Below are 20,099 nucleotides of genomic sequence, written 5' to 3'. Positions count from 1 at the left end.
ATGGATCTTTGCTTGGAATTGTTCCACAGAGGTGTCGGGCCTGGCAGCACACCATGTAGGTGCCCATTCCCACTCATCCTGTGTGTCCTTCAGCCCCAGGAAACTTAAACACTTCATAGCTGTGCAACTGTTTACGTCTGGGTTGCTAACTGTCCAGCCTTCTGTGGTTTGCCTTTGGGAGTCAGCATAGCCCACCTGCCAGGAGAGTGCTGAGGGTGCTAGATGTAGGTAGATGGTTGGGTTTTCACCACCTCAAGGTCTGGGAGCAGGAAGCAGAAGAAGAACTCTCTGGGACGTTCTTGAGAATGTCTAAAGGTAGATGTGCAATCGCTAAGGGCTATTGGTGCTCAAGCTGAGCCCTCATCCCAACGTAAGGTCTTCTGGTAGCCAGTTGCCATTCATTCATTCATTCATTCATTCACAATTCATTCCAAGAAGGGCACAGTATTGTGAACTGGTTACCATTTTACTGATATCACTGCTAGATCTCTTTATCCATATGTATATTCAGCTTCAAAGAGAAGACATTCGCGGGGTCGGGGGGAGCGGGGGAGAGTGGAGGAGTGAAAGACACAGTGTCTTTACGTCTATGCCTTGCCTCTCTTTGGCTCCTTCCTCTGCAATCTCTTCTTCATCCAGATGAAGGTCAAATGTCCTTAGACTTTGGACAACAAGCCTCGTGGGACTAGGCTTCTCTGTGAGTGGGTTCTCATTGCTTTGTTCCCTCAGGGGAATAATAAGTGACTGTCAGCGACAGCTTGAGAAACGAAACTGCTTCAGAAAGAGATTTCTTCAACTGCATTATCCATTCCAACAATTTGAGCAGAAAGTTAAGCTGCGTTCACTCCAAGAAACTGAACATATTGGTTGTGTACCAAATAAACGTTTTTGAGCCTTTTGTTTAACAAACACATATTACAGTTAATATGTGCCAGGCATGGAGCAATGTACTTTACAGATGCTAACATTTATTCCTCCTAACAACCCATTTTACAGATGGGGAAATGAAGGTGTGAATAGGTTAAGTAATTTGCTCAAGGCACATGACTGGCAAATGGCAAGGCCAGATTTAAACTCAGGTAGGCTTGTTCCAGGGCCCATGCTCTTAACCACTAGGCTGTGCCCCTCTGCCTTGGTCCATTATGTCAGAACCTCAGCTTTGCGTCAGTGGCCAGCCTCCCCTCATGATTTGGATACATCCTAAATCCTATTCGTTCCAGCCAATCTGGCCATCACACTCCACTTGCTAGGGACTGGTTTAAGATGAATATGCAATCAATTCTGGCCAAAAAGTGTGAGGAGAGGGGTCTGAGAGTGCATGGAAAGGAACATATTGGGGCTCTTTGTTTAAGCTGGTTTATGTAGGTTTTTGGTTACTTATAGCTGAAACTGTCCTAAGTGATATAGATGATAAATTAAGATTCTTTTTCTTTTTTTAGCAGGAATATTGATGTAGAAATATGGTCGTGTCATTTTTGGATTATATTTTCAAAACAGCTTCTTGTCAACTTTCAAATAAAAGTTTGAATTCCAAGGAACAAACCAATGCTTGTGATATCACAAATGACAGTATTTAGGGCTTGCCTCTAAGAAGTTAACAATGAAAATGTAGGATGCTGCATAGTTCTGGTTTGGTATAAACCTTGTAACTACATTTTGACTACCCTGGTCTGTTACTGAGTATCCATGTTCAGATGTTATTGAGAATTTGGTCCATTGAGTCTATCAGAGTATGAGACTCCAACAAAATAATGCTCATAGAAAGTCTTCTTCCTGGATTGGAAAACTGCCCTACACCACTGAATTCTTTCTCTCTCTTTTTTTTAAGTTAAAGTTTAGTTAGGTAGCATACAGTGCAATATTGGTTTCAGGAGTAGAATTCAGTGATTCATCACTTACAACACTCAGTGCTCATCACAAGCACGTTCTTTAATACCAATCACCTGCCTAGCCCATCCCCCACCCACCTCCCTCCATCAACCCTCAGTTTGTTCTCTATCCTTAAGAGTTTCTTATAGTTTGTTTCCCTCTCTTCTTTTTTTCTTTTCCCCATTCCCATATGTTCATCTATTTTCTTTCTTAAATTCCACATATGAGTGAGATCATATGGTACTTGTCTTTCTCTGACTTATCTCACTTAGCATGATATACTCTAGCTCCATCCACATCATTGCAAATGGCAAGATTTCATTCTTTTTGATGGCTGAGTAGTATTCCATTTTATATATATACCACATCTCCTTTATCCATTCATAAGTCAATGGATGTTTGGGCTCTCTCCATAGTTTGGCTGTTGTTGATAATGCTGCTATAAACATTGGGGTAGATGTACCTCTTCGAATCTGTATTTTTGTATCCTTGAGTAAATACCTAGTAGTACAGTTGCTGGATCATAAGGTAGATCTATTTTTAACTTTTTGAGGAACCTCCATACTGTTCTCCAGAGTGGCTGCACTAGTTTGCATTCCCACCAACAGTGCTAGTGGGTTCCCCTTTCTCTGCATCCTCACCAACACCTGTTGTTTCTTGTGTTGTTGATTTTAGCCATTCTGACAGATGTGAGGTGGTATCTCATTGTGGTTTTGATTTGTATTTCCCTGATGATGAGTGATGTTGAGCATCTTTTCCTGTGTTTGTTAGCCATCTGGATGCCTTCATTGGAAAAGTATCTATTCGTGTCTTCTGCCCATTTCTTAACTGGATTATTTGTTTTTTGGGTGCTGAGTTTGATAAGTTCTTTATAGATTCTGGAGACCAACCCTTTATCAGGTATGTCATTTGCAAATATCTTCTCCCATTCTGTAGGTTGTCTTTTAGTTTTGTTGATTGTTTCCTTCACTGTGCAGAATCTTTTTATCTTGATGAGCTCCCAATAGTTCATTTTTGCTTTTGTCTCCCTTGCCTCCGGCGATGTGTCTAGCAAGAAGTTGCTATGGCTGAGGTCAAAGAGGTTTATACCTGTGTTCTCTAGGATTTTGTCTCACATTTAGGTCTTTCATCCATTTTGAATTTATTTTTGTGTATGGTGTAAGAAAATGGTCCAGTTTCATTCTTCTGCATGTTGCTGTCCAGTTTTCCCAACACCATTTGTTGAAGGGACTTTTTCCATTGGATATTCTTTCCTGCTTTGTCAAAGATTAGTTGACCACATTGTCGTGGGTCCATTTCTGGGCTCTCTATTCTGTTCCCTTGATCTATGTGTCTGTTTTGTGCCAGTACCATACTGTCTTGATGATTACAGCTTTGTAATAGAGCTTGAAGTCCAGAATCATGACGCCTCCAGTTTTGTTTTTCTTTTTCAGGATTGCTTTGGCTATTTGGGGTCTTTTGTGGTTCCATAAAATTTTAGGATTGTTTGTTCTAGCTCTGTGAAAAACTGCTGGTGGTATTTTGATAGGGATTGCACTAAATGTTTGGATCGCTTTTGGATAGTACAGACATTTTAACAATGTCTGTTCTTCCAATCCATGAGCATGGAATGCTTTTCCATTTCTTTGTGTCCTCTTAAATTTCCTTCATAAGTGTTCTATACTTTTCAGAGTACAGCTATTTTACTTCTTTAGTTAGGTTTATTCTTAGGTATCTTATTGGGTTTGGTGCAATTGCAAATGGGATAAACTTGTTTTCTTTTTCTGCTACTTTGTTATTGTTATATAGAAATGCAACAGATTTCTGAACATTGATTTCATATTGTCCAACTTTGCTGAATTCATGTATGAGTTCTAGCAGTTTTTTGGTGGAGCCTTTGTCTGCAAATACTGACAGTTTGACTTCTTCCTTGCTGACTTGGATGCCTTTTATTTCTTTTTGTTGTCTGATTGCTGTGGCTAGGACTTCCAGTACTATGTTAAATAGTAATGGTGAGAGTGGACATCTTTGTCTTGTTTCTGACCATAAGGGAAAGGCTCTCCGTTTTCCCATTGAGGATGATATTAGCTGTGAGTCTTTTGTCTATGGCCTTTATGATATTCAGGTATGTTCCATCTATCCCTACTTTGTTGAGGGTTTTTATCAAGAATGGATGCTATATTTTGTCAAATGCTTTTTCTGCATCTATTAACAGGATTATATGGTTCTTATCCTTTCTTTTATTAATGTGTACACCACTGAATTCTTTATGGTTGGGAGATTTTTATGTTTTTCAGGAGTCAGAATTCTCTAATTATACCAATAGTAAGTTGACTAGGGAAACAACAGAAGTGGTTGGCTATTATAGGTGGTTGGGTTTTGTTTTTTTTTTTTTACGGCCCAGAGAAAGGCTTCAGAATGTTAAAAAAAGTGTTAACTCAAAGCTAACATTTTTTTTTTTTTAAAGATTTTATTTATTTATTTGACAGAGAGAGAGATAGCGAGAGCAGGAACACAAGCAGGGGGAGTGGGAGAGGGAGAAGCAGGCTTCCCGCCGAGCAGGGAGCCCGATGTGGGACTCGATCCCAGGACCCTGGGATCATGACCTGAGCCGAAGGCAGACGCTTAACGACTGAGCCACCCAGGCGCCCCAAAGCTAACATTTAATTGAACTTTTGATTTCCAGTGTATGCAAGATCCAAAATATTCAAGTATCTGACACAGAAGACCTCAATGATAAATGTGATTCTTTTGAGTTTTGTCACTCTCTAATTCATGAACATATCTAGTACTATACACACCAAAGTTCTTCACATATTTCTCGAATGAAAACAAGAGTAAGGGGGGAGATTTTGCTATTGTTTCAAACATATATTATGTATAAAGTATCTAATGTATTAATATCTATGGTTTTAATATAAGTTCTATAGTTAACCCCCCCCCCCCCACACACACACACAGACACACATGACATACACATCCCACTATTTTAAATGTAAAGCTGAGCAAGGAAAAGGCATCATGTTCTGGAAGCCATGCAGGGAAGGAGAGATGTCTTAGTCTTAATACTTAAATAGTCCTTAGTGGAAATCATCTTGATTTTTTCATGAAGATGACTTCAGAGTTGTGAAATATATCCACATTGTAGTCAATTAAAAGTATATAAACTCAGGGCACCTGGGTGGCTCAGTCGTTAGGCGTCTGCCTTTGGCTCAGGTCATGATCCCAGGGTCCTAGGATCAAGCCCCGCATCGGGCTCCCTGCTCCGCGGGAAGCCTGCTTCTCCCTCTCCCACTCCCCCTGCTTGTGTTCCCTCTCTCAGTGTGTCTCTCTCTGTCAAATAAATAAAATCTTTTAAAAAAAAGTCTATAAACTCATATCTATAATATCTTGCAACAAATATTATGATGCCAAGTGATTCCATGTCAGCACAGTGGGGGTTTTGCCCTCCAGACGGTATTTGGAAATGTCTGATGACATGTTTAATTGTCACAACTTGGATGAGGGAGAATACTAATAGTGGTCCAGGGATACTGCTAAACATCCTATAATGCACATGACAGTACCCCACCCAAAGAATTACCCAGCCTAACACGTTACTAGTGCTGAAGTTGAAAAGTCTTGAGTTAACAAAATAGGGGCTTATGGAAATTCTTCCCAGCTTAAAGTAACACTTACACTAATTGAATAAATGAGAATCTTCCTAGTACAATCCTCATGGCAGGCTCATTAAAGTAGACTATCACCAATCATTCATATTGGCTAAAGTTTGCTCTTGGAATTGTGGTCCACGGGCCAGCAACATCAGCTGCTGTTGAGACCTTGTTAAAATGCAGAATCTCAGCCCTATTCCAGACCTGCTGAATCAGATTCTGCATTCTTAGCCAGATCCCTGGATGAGTCCTGCACACAGTGAAATTTGAGAATCACTGGGTGAGAGGACTACGTATCTACACCTCACCTCCAAAGCTGATCTGTGACTAGAAACAGGCCAAGAGCTCCACTTCTTAGAAATATGAAACAAGATTGGAAAGCCTCCCTCTCACAGGTGTGAGGTAGAAATTACCCCATGCAAGAGTTTCCTGTTAACTGTTTCCATTGCTCCTTTTAAGCTTTTCTCCACAGGTCAGCAATTAGGAGAGTGAAGTGGTAACTAGTTTACTGTGGTGATCACTTTGTAATGTATATAAATGTTGAATCACTATGTTGTACACCTGAAACTAATATAATATTGTATGTCAACTACACTTCCATTTAAAAAAAGGAGATTGAGAAATTCATCGAAGCACACTGAATTTTAATATTCAAATTAACACAGGCTATGATACAGATCTGCTTTCACCAAATGTGACTTACTGATTCCAAAAATACTTTTCCAGTTTCATCCTAAAATCCCTTTGGGTATCTGTGACCTATGTTTGCGAGGCTAACGTATAAAAATCCTTTCAGTTAACCTCTGCAGAGAAAAAAGCAAAAGCATGCTCCATCCTTTTTTTAGAAGTTGCTCCAGAATCTAAAGTTTCCTGATTCTACTGTGAAGTAGCAGGATGTAAGTAACTACATGTAAATCTCTGCTAGTTAAAATGCTAGTGCTTGCTAAATGTTTTAAGGAGAGTGATTTGAGGGCAGTGGTGGGAAAGTAGCATTATTTTTTAATATCAAAGAAAGAACTAAGGGCATGTTTTAATTGAAAAATTAATTAGGCATTTTAGAGCTGAGGATACTAAAGCAATCTTTCCTCCAATGAGAGGAATTTATGTATAATAGAATAGAGGTTCTCACAGTAGAAAATTTTTACTTGAACAAAAGAGTAAAGACAGGTAGCTTGCAGAAGTTTCAGTACTAATTCAGTAAAGACACTAGGGATCCTAGAGTGTATAGAACAGGAAGCTCTGTTAATGTATTTATCCACGTGAGGATTTCCAAAGAACGTTCCTGGGACTTCTATAGAATGAACTGGGTTTCACGGGCAATTAGGTTTGGGAAACACAATGTTAAACAAGGTTTTAGATCTTTACTAGAAGGCCTTTCAGAGCTTTCAATATGTTCATGAAGGTTATGAATCTCCAAGATACCATAGACCACGTTGCCAAGACATATTTTCATAGATTCCTTTTAAAAAGTTCTTTGGCACATACTTGGTAAATGTCAGTACATGTTGTTTAGTAAAACAACATGTTGTTTAGTAGCAGCAGGTATGCTTTCTATAAATTGCGTTGATGAGGTATAGTTTCGTTGAGGCCAAGGTAGATAAATCTGTGACCCAGAGAGTAAAGGTCCAATTCCTTATGGGTCATAGGCTCTGTAGGACAAATAACGTGGGGCCTGTAAGAATGTGGAATTGGGAAGGATAGTGAACCAGCCCCAGGAAGGACCAACCACGAAGCAAGGAAAGCCTGAGAGACTAATGAGTAGAAAGCTAAATTTGGAATGAGAAATTCTACACCTGACACTTACGTGCTCCACAGGAGGCTTTTATTCCTCAGTAGTTGTGCATCCCACAGTGCCTAGTGGTGTGTACCCTGCCGTGGTCACAGGGAAGGAGAACTTGGAGCAAGGCTTCAGCCCACAGTGGGCTCATCTTCTGAAAGCACATTCATCATTTTGGGACATTTGGAAGGTAGCAACAGGAAGTTTCCCAGAAGACTCATGAGAGGGATTTCACCAAAGGAAGTTCTGGTTTGCGGGTAGCCTGTAAGGTCCTATCTGTCTCTGGGGTCAGCTCAGAAGGAGTCAGAGAATAGCCTTATGATAGAACATCTGAGAGCCAAAAAAAAAAAAAAAAATGACAGCAGCAGAAGATGCACCGTCAGGTGGCTCAGAAGGAAGCTCTGCAAATAAAAGCCTCTGAAAGAATTGAATGGGGGAAATGCATTCAAAGTTTGCACAGGATTGAGAACTCTGAATTTAAGTAAAACCTGCATGGTGAGGTAGAAACAGGAGTATTCTGTTTGTTGTCTTGGTGTGGCTTTTCTTTCATCAACATATTCAAAAAAGGTTTATTGATTGCTACCTGTGTGCCCAGCTCTGAGCTAATAATTACTCAGTGGGCATGGTCCTGTGCTCACGGAGCTCACAATAACTAACAAAACATTAATTTTGTCTTTGGATAAGTGAATCAAAAGAAACAGAGCACTGCAATAGGGTTCACTAAAGCAGTGGTGGAAATGTAATTTAGATAGGTGCTCAGTGAACTTCTGAGCCGGTGGTGACAGAACGTCGAGATCTGAAGGATGAGGAAGATAGTCACTTAAATATGAGGCCAGAGCATTCTCAGCCAATGAGAAAGGCCCCAAGGTGCAAAAGATCCTGATGTGTTTGAAGAAAAGCGAGCAGTGTGGCTGGAGCATAGTGAACAGGAGAGAAGGTGGGAAGAGGTGAGGTTGGAAAGATCAAGAGGAGCTGGATCACACGGGGTGTGGCAAGCCATGACAGGATTTCCTTCTGCATACAGGACTGTATTCCATGCACAGCAACAAAGCAGTGGCTCTTGTGAGGGAAATGGATTCATGCGATGCCACAGCAGAGCAGAGAAGTAAGGAAGTTGTCGGGTGGTCCAGGCGAGAGATGATGGTGGCTCGAGCTACGGTAGCTGTTGGATTTTCATTTGTTTACTTTTAATGTGTGGCTCTTTCTCTTTTAATAGAAAAGCAGGGCTTTTGTCCTGGTTTCCCAGTTTGGCTTCTGCGATCCCACCAGCCAGCTGATGGTGGAGAACGTGCATTGCAGGGGAAATAATGGGGGAATTTACTGCTGAAAGAGGATGGTCTGGGATGCCCTGGGACAGAAGATCATCCCTCCTAGCCTCTGCTCATGCACTCTCTTATCTCCCATCTATGGAAATGGATTATCTGTCCCCAAAAGGTGGGCTAAGCCTGCATCTGTCTCCCTCATCTTTGTATACATTTGGCGCATAACTAGTATTCAGTAAATGTTTCCTGAACAGAATAAACTGGGTAATGGAGTGACACCTTTCTGTGTGTGTGAACTAAATCTTTCACCATAACTAGCTCTAAGATGAGGAGATAGCCTGGATTATTTAGTCAGACAGAACTTGCTGATAATTAAGTGAGAATCTATGCAGTGTGATTTTTACAGCTCTGTAAAGATACCACCTGATTTTCTCCTTTGACATTCTTGCTTTCTGCTGACTAAACTTTTGCTATTAGAAATTCATTCCTCTGATATGAGGTTGTATCCCTTATCGAAACACAAATATCCTGAGATAACACACGAGCCTGATCAAGCGTCTTGGGCTTTCGTGGATCTACCGTATCTTTTCTTGAGAGAAAGCAAATTTTTGTGAGAGGAGGATGAAACAAAGTAGGAAGGAGCTCCTTGTGGAGAAAATGCACTCCTTGGGATGGGTGGGAACATGAAGTAAAGGGTGAGAACAGAGAAAAGAGGACAGTTTCTAAATGTTCACAATCTTTGGCTCAATAATTCCACTAACCTAAAGAAATAATATTACACATGGGGCCAAGATTTATGTACGAAGATAGTCACTGCAATAGTACTTACAACAAAAAAAGTGGAAGCAACCAGATGGCCAGTGATGGGGGCATGGATAAAGAAATGCAATATGTCTATACAGCACAAGATTATGCTGCTATTCAAATTATGTTTCTGAAGAATTCTTAATAGCATGGGATGAAAGTCCAAACAAAAATGCATGGGTGTCTGTGCATTCCATGTATACCATACATCTACAGTATAATTTCAAATATCTGAAAGATCTATGTAGAAAAGACTGACTAGATATGGGTGTATATTTTTGTGAGTGTTGCGTCAGTAGTGATGGGTTTCTTTGGGGGTATTTATTTTCTTTTGATAATTTTCTATTCTTTTCCAGAATAAAACATAAATATGAATTATTAGAGGACGTATTATTTTTAATATCTCTATGTAAACATTGTTTCAAAGGCAAGGTTGCCCCGGATGTCATAGCTTTCTCTGTGGCCGTTGAGCAGGTGTCGCTAGGTCTCACGTACATTACAGATCCCACTGACCTTTTCAGAACAGCTACCTTTTCCCCTGAGGAGCAATTTCGAATTCACTGGCCAAACTGCTGCATCTGTTTCTGGAAAAAATCTGGGTGTTTGACTGAACTTGAATCTGTGGGACAGTTTTTCAGAACTGAGTCTTACCTGATGTTCCTCATTCCTCAAAGGCCCGTTCCTGTTAGAGAAGAGTTGGTGGTTCTGGGGGAAGGAGGCTTGAAGAGTGTCTAAATTCATCAGCAAAAGAGCCATAATGTCATCTTCACAGCATTTGAAATTTGGCTTTCTGGCACTTGACTGAAATGAGCGCAGGCTGGTGGCACTGTAATTTGGCTTCTATCTGGATGTGGTTGCTCTCTTAGGCCACTTAGCTCTGGCAGAGATCAACTTAAATTGTGAAACAGTGAGGAAATGCACAGGTTCCAGTCAACAGCATAATCCCCACATTGTACCAGGCATAATATGCTCCTGCAAGGTGTTTTCCATGACTGAACTTCTTGCCAAAGTGCAAACGCGGCGCAGAATAGCGGGAAACATCTTTAAAAAGGCATGGTATTCATTTCCATTTTTCCTCCTTTCTCCTGGGGGTGGATATATTTCTACTGGGGTCTTTTATGTTCAACTGAATGGTAATTTCTGCAACACAAGGAATGAGTTTATTGCTAAATTAAGTTGCAACACAGTAAAACAAGCTCTTTAACTCCTTTCCGAAATTACTTGATGTAAAAAAAAAAAGGAGAACCTGATCTTTGTAATGAGTTGTCTCTTTTTCAAAATACAGAAAGTTTCATTTAAATGTTAAAAAAGTACAGTTGGCATCTTATCTAATTCTGTGGCTTATTAGTCTATTAATGTCATTTATTTTGATCACCAAGTTGTTCCAGATTTAACCAGTAGAAAAAAATACATATGGGGAGATAGAGCTGTATGTAGGTAATCAGGGGAGATTTTGCCCCTCGGGAGACATTTGGCGCTGCCTGATGACATGTTTGATTTCCACATCCCAGGGTTGGATGTGGCAATCCACGGGGGGATGATGGGAGTGTTTTATTGGCGTCTAGTGGGTTGAAGCCAAGAATGCTGCTGAGTGTCCTGTAATATACTCAGAATTATCTGGCCCAAAACGTCAATGGCACCAAGGTAGAGAAACCTTGGTGTGTATAAATAGATGGGGGAATGAGCATGTAAACATGGCACACTGACATCAAGGTGAAGGGTATATGGGCATTTTGTACGGCTTCTGCAACTTTCCTGTAAGTCTAATGTTATTTCAAAATTTTAAAAAGTGTTCAGTGGGTACAGTTGGAGTTTGGGTCTTAATGCCCTAATTAATCTGCATCTTAGAGACAGAAAGTGACTTGTCGTTTTTGGGAATGTAAGTTGAGCTCAGTCATTGTCCATGATCTCTGGGGCCCCAGTCTTCAGGGCGAGAAGGGAAATGGGCAGAGCTCATGGCCCATGACTGTGTTTGCTTACTCCACCAAGGGAATGCACAACCTTCTTGTTGAGGCCGTATTTAGACAGAGAACTGATGTTTTGCTTCAAGTTCTCTTAGAACCTGGAGTTGGAAGCCATTGATAAAGAACCCACCCCTCCGCACCCAGCCCCTCTGTAGCTGCATTGTGTCCCCAGGCTGCATTATATTGCATATATATATATATATATATATATATATCAGCAAAGAATTATTTTTGAGTTTTTTTCATGAGTTTGCACCCCTGGTTCCTCCAGTAATATTGTGAAGCTCTGTTTGGGTTTGGAGCCCTGCCTTCTACTATGTTTGTATACTGTAGTGACTAAGAAGAATTCAAGCTCTGGAGAACACCACCTGTTCCACCTCTTACTAGTTGCATGAACCTAGTCACATTATGGAGCCTATCTGTGCCTCAGTTTTCTCAACGGTTAAATGGGGAGAAAAATAGCACCATTAGTTGAGTTTAAATGAATTAATACATGTAAGCTGGTGGAACAATGGCACATATTAAGACTTCAGTAAAAGTTAGTATTCATTCATTCAATTGTATTAGAATTATTTCTGCCCTCCCCACAAGGGTTCCCTGTCCTCTGTGTTAGGAAGATACAACTGATATGTCCCAGCCATCCAGATGCCTCCTACAGCCTGACTCTGTTTCTTGCCATTTCTGTTTCTTTGACTCAACTCAAATAGTTATTGGGAATCTCCATGTTCTGTGGCAGGCACACTAATTGGGACTTTTTAATCTTTTATGTCTCTGTTCTTTTCCCATCCCATCCTGTTCTATCCAACTCTCTTCTTCCACCCACTGGGTATTTCCAACAAGCCATACCCTCTACTAAAGCCTTTTTATTATTTCATTTGTTTTTCATAAGAGCCCAGTGTGAGATAGAGGACATTATTCTCATTTTACAATGAAGGAAAATGACATTTGGAGAGGTTAACCAACTTGACTGAGGCCACAGAATTAAGAAGTAGTATGCTTTTTCTTCTACTTTCCCAATAAGGATGTACTTTGAGCAGGGAGAACCCTGCTGTCCAACTAGGGTTAGACTATGATCTAAAGAGTCAATGCCATTCTTCTGTTTTACTTCCTTGCCAATCACTGAGGCTGGAAGAGACCTGCACAGGTGAGCATTTAGCATTTGCCATGCTCCCAGGGCCATGCTAGGTGCTGGAGACATAAATACATGAAACACTTGGTCAATGATCTCAGTTTATTTAGGGTCTCAGTTATCTTTTACTGAGTAACAAAACGCTCCAAAACTTAATGGCTTAAAACAGTGATTTATTGTCTCTCATGATTCTCTAGGTAGGTTGCCTGGACCCACTAGACAGTTCTTCTGTTCCATGTGATGTTGTTTAAAGTCACTCATGTGGCTGCATTTAGCTGGGAGCCTGGCTTGGGGGGTCCAAGATGGCCTCATGCATATGTCTGACAATTGACGCTGGCTGTTGGTTGGGGGCCTCTGTTTCCCTCCACATGGCCTCTCATGCTGCAGGGCGTCTCACCATGGTGTCTCTCCAGTAGAAGAGCCTGGACTTCTTCACATGGTTGTTGGCTTCCAAGATAATAAAAATGGAAGCTCCATGGCCTCTTAAGGCCTAGTAATAAAAGCCACAGAACATCACTTCTGCCACATTCTGAGGCCCAGAGCAAGTCACAGGGCCAGCTTAAGGGATGGGGAAAGAGAGTCTAACTTTTGATGTGAGGCATGGCATAGGAACAAAGGGATGGGAAGGATTGTTGTAGCCATATTGGAAAACAATCCACGCAGTCACTGTCCATCTAATTCTTTGCTGATGAGCTGGGTTTTAGAGCTGGAAGGCCCCTTAACCATCAGCCGATTCAACCCCCTACTTTCACAGATGCAGAAATTAAGACCTAGGAAATCAAGCCACCTGGACCAGGCCAGCACACTTAGTGGAGGAGCAAGCGGGGCTTGCCAGGTTGGTGTCGTCAGCTGTGTGTGCCAATGTGTGCTTTGCTTGTCCTCCAGCAGAGGATGTCTCTGCTGGGTTCCTCTTTGAATCAAGGCTGTCCCTGCTAAGTTTGGAGACTACAGGGGGTGTAGAAGAAGGAAGGGATCTGTTTTTCCCTCTTCTGAATCTCCCTCCCTCCCTATTCCTGGGCTGGACACCAGGGTCTTTAGTTAGTGCTTTGACCTCATTGACCAGCATTGACCAGACGTACTTTCTTCATCATTGCCTGTTCTATACATCGGAACATGAAATGATGCTGGGTTTCACCACATGCATAAAAAGTGGCTGCCCAAACCCTACCAGATGTTATATTATGAAACAACACATTTATGTAATGTGTTATTATACCACAGTACATTTTTCTAAAATTCACAATTACTTCAGTATGAAATGTGTTGCTTGTTTTGAAATGGAGCAGGTGAGCCACAAATTATTGATTTCCCTCAGTGTACCCACAAACCTGAAAATAATTAAGTGGTTCCATTTTCTCGGATCATTATGATGCTACTGTGGATATTTCCAGCCTCCTGGATAGAGGACGGGTATTTATTTTGTAATAAAGACAATATTTGTTGCCAAATATAGTTCTGGGATCCCCCCAGCTCTCATGAGGGTATCTGACTCTTACTGAGGGTTAAGGTAAATAAAAAGTGCAATTCTTAGATTTATGACCCCTTGAAGACCATACATTTCCAAAGAAGAACTGGTAGAGACACTCCCTAGGAAAAAAATATTCATTTGATTTTTGATATATTGAATAGATTATAGATTGAATAAAACCCTTTTCCCCATTCTAAGTAGCATTTACTATTTTGTAAATTAAATAAGTAATATTTGTTTATTATAGAAAATTTAGAAAAGACATAAGTACACAAAGGAGAAAATAAAGATCATCCATAATCTTACCTTATAGTCAAAACCACTATTAACATTTTCAGTGTATGTTCTTCCCATCAGAGAGATAGAGGAATAGATCTATAGATTGATAGAGATGGAAGGAGTGAGATATAGCTATACATATAGATATAGGTATTTTTCTCTTAAAAAATTGGATCATACTACACCAAGATAAAAAGCTTTTGCACAGTGAAAGAAACCATCAACAAAACAAAAAGGCAGTCTACTGAACAGGAGAAGATCTTTGCAGATATATCTGAGAAGGGGTTAATATCCAAAATATATAAAGAAATTATACAACTCAATACCAAAAAAACCAAACAATCCAATTTAAAAATGGGCAGAGGATTGGAGAGACAGTTTTCCAAAAAAGACATACAATGGCCAACGTGAAAAGATGCTCAACATCACTAATCACCAGAGAAATGCAGATCAAAACCACAATGAGATATTACTTTATACCTGTCAGAACAGCTAAAATAAAAAACACAAGAAATAACAAATATTGGTGAGGATATGGAGAAAAAGGAATCCTCATGCACTGTTGGTGGGAATGCAAATTGGTACAACCACTGTGAAAACAGTATGGAGGTTCCTCAAAAAATTGAAAACAGAATTACCATGAGATTCAGTAATTCCACTACTGGGTATTTACCCAAAGAAAACAAAAACATTGAAAAGATATATGCACCCTTATGTTTATTGCAGCATTGCTTACAATAGCCAAGATATGGAAGCAGCCCAAATGTCCATCAATAGACAGATGGATAAAGAAGATGTGGTGTATATATATATATATATATATATATATATATACACTATATAATAGAATATATATATATAATAGAATATATATATAATAGAATATATATATAATAGAATATTACTCAACCATGAAAAAGAAGGAAATCTTGCCATTTGCAACAACATGGATGGCCCTAGAGGATATTATGCTAACTGAGAAAAAGATAAAGTCAGAAAAAGACAAATACCACATGATTTCACTCATATGTGGAATTTAAGAAACAAAACAAACGAGCAAACAGAAAAAAAAGACAAAAAACTGCTCTTAAGTACAGAAAACACACTGGTGGTTGTCAGAAGGGAGGTGGGTGGGGGGGTGGATGAAATAGGTGATGGGGATTAAGATTACACTTACCTTGATGAGCACTGAGTCATGTATGGAAATGTTGAATCATTGTTAGTACACCTGAGACTAATATAACACAGTATGTTAATTATACTTCAATTGCAAAAAAATTTTTAATGGGATCGTACTGTCAAATAATTTTGCCACCAGATTTTTTTGTTTTGTTTTGCCTAAATGTGGCAAGACATTTTTTATGTCAATAAATATTCTTCTGTCATACATGGAAGTAAATTCCTCTTGTTTTGACAGGACAGTGATATTGAAGCACTGGTCGGGTGTTTGGAAAATGTCCTGGGTTGCACCTCTCTAGGTAAGTTGCTTCAGATTCCAAAATGTAGTGCTGCTACCTGCTGATTCTAATGGAATATCTGAGGAGTAGAAAGCTTGGGAGGAATCTTTTCTTTTTAAGATTTTATTTATTTGACAGAGGGAGCATAAGCAGGGGGAGCAGCAGAGGGAGAAGGAGAAGCAGGGAGCCCAATGCGGGACTCAATTCCAGGACCCTGGGATCATGACCTGAGCTGAAGGCAGACGCTTAACCGACTGAGCCACCCAGGCACCCCACTTGGAAGGAATCTTACAGATATTTCAGTCTAACCTCTTCATTTTATACAGGAGGAAACTGAGGCCAACAGAAGTTGGAAGTCTGGCCCGGGGCCAGGCAACTCAAAGTTTATTACTGTAAGTGACTGGCAGTCTCCAAGGATGAAATGGTTGGAATTCAGTGGTCCATTGTGATCAAATGGTGGCCTGGCAGCGCATAATAGTAGACTTTCCAGGTTCCCCAGAAGAGGAATCTCCTATCTCACTCTTCTGTAGAAACAGATGGCATTCAGTCAAGTTGCAAGGACCATCACTCTGAAGGTCAGCCAGTCACTGGAAGCGATTTGGTCTGAAAAACAAAGCTGAAATTTCTTTAGCATTGTCCGTCTCAATAAATGGGACAGCTGTGCTTTTACTATTTCTTAGTTTCTCCTTCTTTTTCTTCAATCTGAAAAAGCCCAACTGTGGAAACTTCTAGCAGTAGACAATAAATTGTCACACCTGACATGGGTAGAAGGACAGAGGATATACCTACAGGTCCTGGGTGAAACAGGCTGAGATTTTTTTCTTTGAAATTTGACTTCGGGTTTTTAAAGTTTTTAACTGCATGACCAAAAGCAATCTCCTCACAGGGAATGGCAGAAATAAAGATCAAGTGCTCAAGTGTGCAAACATTCACCACTATTTTATTAGGAGATTTATGCACAGTTTATATCCTTTCCGTTGCTTATTTCACGTCTCTGTGTACGAAGCCTCGGTCATAAACATAGCTCCTGGGTTTTTTCTCCTGATCATCGCCCTACAATCTGTTCCACTGCACATCAGTAACACTTACTGGGTACATTTAACTCCCAAGTATGGATTTGAAGACCAGGAAGGCCTTCCTTTCGCCAAGTCATTTTTCTTCTCCAGACCTTGGATTACATCAGTAAGGTTCAGACGGGGTTCCTTGGGGACCTCCAGGAGCCGACAAGGCTCTGAGCAGCTAGAGAACAGAAACACAGCTCATCTGTGTTTCTCCAGAGTCTGACACAGTGTCTGGTGCAGAGGAGGCCCTTAACAGATATTTTTAAATATTTTTAAGAGAAATGAGATGCACACCCTGCTCCTTTACCAGCTTCAACCAAAATAGTTTCACTCTTTTATCTGTTTTATAAATTAGACTTATACATAGGGCTGTGTCTTGAAAAAGATAGATTCCACTGCAAAAAAAGAAACTAACACTGGATTGGAGAGATGATATCTAAATTCCCTTTTAGACTGTATGCTTTTATAAAAATGAGCAATAGAAACATAGAATAAAAAAATGCATTTATCTCTGCCTGGAGCTCCCCTCAAATGACAGAAAGGGGACAAAGCTGTATAAACTTACAGGACAAAGAGAACAGAAGAGATGGGAGCAGGTGGGAGCTGTTAGCTCATTTGAGAAGCTAGGAAGCAGATGGATGCATGGTGAGCAATTTAGAAGACAGACAAGGTGAAAGCTACATGCCTAAGATGTGTTCAGGTAAGGAGAGCAGCTAAGGGGCAGGCTAGCGGACTCTGAGATGGCGGGGCTCGTGCTTTTGAAATATCTGTCTGGGGAGGTACTCACAGTGGGACCCTCATCCCAGATGAGAATATTACTTTCAGAACTCTGGGCTTCCAGCATTACACAGAAGCCATGAAGAAATCTCCTTGTGCAGTGTTATAGGGATGAGACCGCTTGGGGGCTAGTACCTGTTTTGCTCTAACTACATTTTGCGGGGAGATTCACAGATACCGGAATCACTGTGGCATTAATATATGTCAGAACATTAACAGGATCCGAGGGACAATGTAAACTAAAATGTGTCAGAGTATAAGCCTTGTAACTTAGAAATGAAACCTCTGTGGATTGAGTGAGGCTTTACTTACATTCAGCATCAGCCTATGCATTTTGGAAATGTCCGATTGCTTATGGAGCAGTTAAGCTGTTAAGTATCTCCCACAAATATTTTCAAGAGCTTCTCTGAACCCTCAACAAGAGAGGAAAAACAACAGGTGCAAATGTCCTTTCTGGTTATTCAGACCGCACAAATTTTAACTTTGCAGCCCTGAAAACATTGTGTGCAGTGGTTTGACCCCAACCCAACCCCAGATTTAGTTTTATTTCTATTTAAAACAGGGGTAGTGATATTTTCCCTGCCTGTATCAATAGGGAGTAGAGAGAATGAATGAGTTAGCATTTGTGTAGCTTCAAGAGATCCTGAATTCAAAGGGACCCTTTTGAATTCCAAGTTGAGTATATTAGTTTCCTCTATACATCCAGGTCATTTTTTTTTTTAAGATTTTATTTATTTATTTGACACAGAGAGAGACAGCGAGAGAGGGAACATGAGCAGGGGGAGTGGGAGAGGGAGAAGCAGGCCTCCCGCTGAGCAGGGAGCCCGATGCGGGGCTCGGTCCCAGGACACTGGGATCATGACCCGAGCCGAAGGCAGACGCTTAACGACTGAGCCACCCAGGTGCCCCCATCCAGGTCATTTTAAAGCCTTTAGATCAGTGGTTCTCCCACTTGAACATGCATCAGAATCACTTAGAGGGCTTATAAAAATGCAGGTCTGGTGCGTGGCCAACAATTTGTATTTCTAACAAGTTCCTAAGCAGTGCTGATGTTTCAGGTCCAGGCCACATTTTGAGAACCATAGCTTTAAAGTCCTTAAGCTCTGAAATTCTTACTGTGCACCCCACACCAATTTATAGTCCAAACAAAATATTTCTAAAGTATAAAATAAAAATTTTATTTATTAAAATTATAATTTACCTCTAAGCTAAACTGAAAATAGCTCCTTTCTACACTTTTCCCCCTTTATGTGATGCTGTCTGTGTGCTGGGCTATTTGGCACCGTATACAGGAGTTACTGAGCTTCCCTGGAAGCAGTAGTGTATTTTTGCCTCATCCTCAGCATCTGCATCAGACATTTAGGGAGGTCTGGTGGGCTCAAGGCACTGTATGAGGTTTCAGATGTTGAGACATATTTGGAACATGGTCTCAATCACCAGGTAGGGTCCCGGACAAACCAGGCACAGCTTTGTAACAATACCAGAGAGCACCACTAGGTGCTTCTTTCACACATTGAGTTTGTTGTCCCAAATGGAGGCACCTCATTTCTGAAGCCCTAAATCCCCCCTGAAATTTCCCATGGCATATAAGACACAAGGCCAGTCATGAACAGGATGTTGAGTGATCCCTGGTGGAATTAAGAGAGGGAGGGAGAGAAGAAATTAAAAAGAGAGCAGAAAAGGCCAGAAATCAGGGCCTGGGGGAAATAGCCAAGAATGTAGGCCATTTCACCAAGGGCAGATACATTAAAACATGAAATTTCCATGGTTTAAATGTGTATCCTGCCTTTCTCCCCCTCCCCCGTTCCTTTCTTCCCTACAAATGTTTATGAAGCATGTACAATAAGCCAGATATTACAGAAAATGACGTCCCTGTCTTAATGAGCCCCCAGTGTAGTCAGGGAGGCTGATAATTACAGGGCACCGTGATGAGGACTACACATACTGTGAACAAGGAAAGTGGAAGACAAGGGTCCACTATGGGGATGCAGCTTGGGGAGGGCTTCACAGAGGGTGAGGTTTGTAATTTCTTGTGTCAGTGAGGGCAGTACAAGATCTTTTTTTTTTTTTTTTTAAGATTTACTTATTTGTTTTAGAGTGAGTGAGCGAGAGAGAGAGAATGGGAGGAGGGGCAGAGGGAGAGAGAGAATCTCAAGCAGACTCCTCGCTGAGCTCAGAGCCCAGCTTGGGGCTTGATCCCAGGACCCTGAGATCATGACCTGAGCCGAAATCAAGAGTCAGAAGCTTAACTGACTGAGCCACCCAGGCACCCCAGGGCAGTACAAGATCTTATTCACTGTAGTATTCTCAGAGTCTAACATACAGCTTGGCACACAGTATTTTTTCAATAATCATTTGATGAATGAGTAGAAAGATGAATAGAGTTGACAAGAGGTTGGAGGGGGGTCGTATTCTCTAGAAAGGATCAAACAGCATGAAAGCTCAGAGGTAGGAAACAACTGGGTATATTCATGGAACTATCAAGAAGTTTGGTATTACTGGAATAAGGTGTGAGAAAGGGATCAGCAAACCTGGCTATGTAGGGCTAAACCCATGAATAATCTTGTATGCCAGGTTAAAGAGCTTGAATTTTATCCTGTGGATTAGGATACCACTGGTT

The 20,099-nt window shown here is 40.8% G+C and overlaps 1 protein-coding gene across 8 annotated transcripts in view; it reads left to right on the top strand.

Moving 5' to 3' along the window:
- NEK11 (NIMA related kinase 11) overlaps positions 1-16,313 on the top strand; it is a 173,638-nt gene extending 157,325 nt beyond the window's left edge. For 7 of the 8 annotated variants that reach the window (XM_078071830.1, XM_078071839.1, XM_078071818.1 and 4 more), the window contains 3 exons: positions 13,192-13,272; positions 15,602-15,662; positions 15,968-16,313. In XM_078071830.1, coding sequence (XP_077927956.1) covers positions 13,192-13,272; positions 15,602-15,662; positions 15,968-15,978 — 153 coding nt within the window. In that variant the 3' untranslated portion in view covers positions 15,979-16,313. The remainder of the gene's footprint in view (positions 1-13,191; positions 13,273-15,601; positions 15,663-15,967) is intronic. The other variant, XM_078071825.1, reaches the window with a different exon arrangement.
- Positions 16,314-20,099: the final 3,786 nt, after the last annotated feature.

This window comes from Halichoerus grypus, chromosome 1 (genome assembly GCF_964656455.1).
Source record: "Halichoerus grypus chromosome 1, mHalGry1.hap1.1, whole genome shotgun sequence".
NCBI classification, from domain to species: domain Eukaryota; kingdom Metazoa; phylum Chordata; class Mammalia; order Carnivora; family Phocidae; genus Halichoerus; species Halichoerus grypus.
Note: the sequence above shows the minus strand (reverse complement) of the source record. Positions and strands in the feature narration are given on the sequence as shown.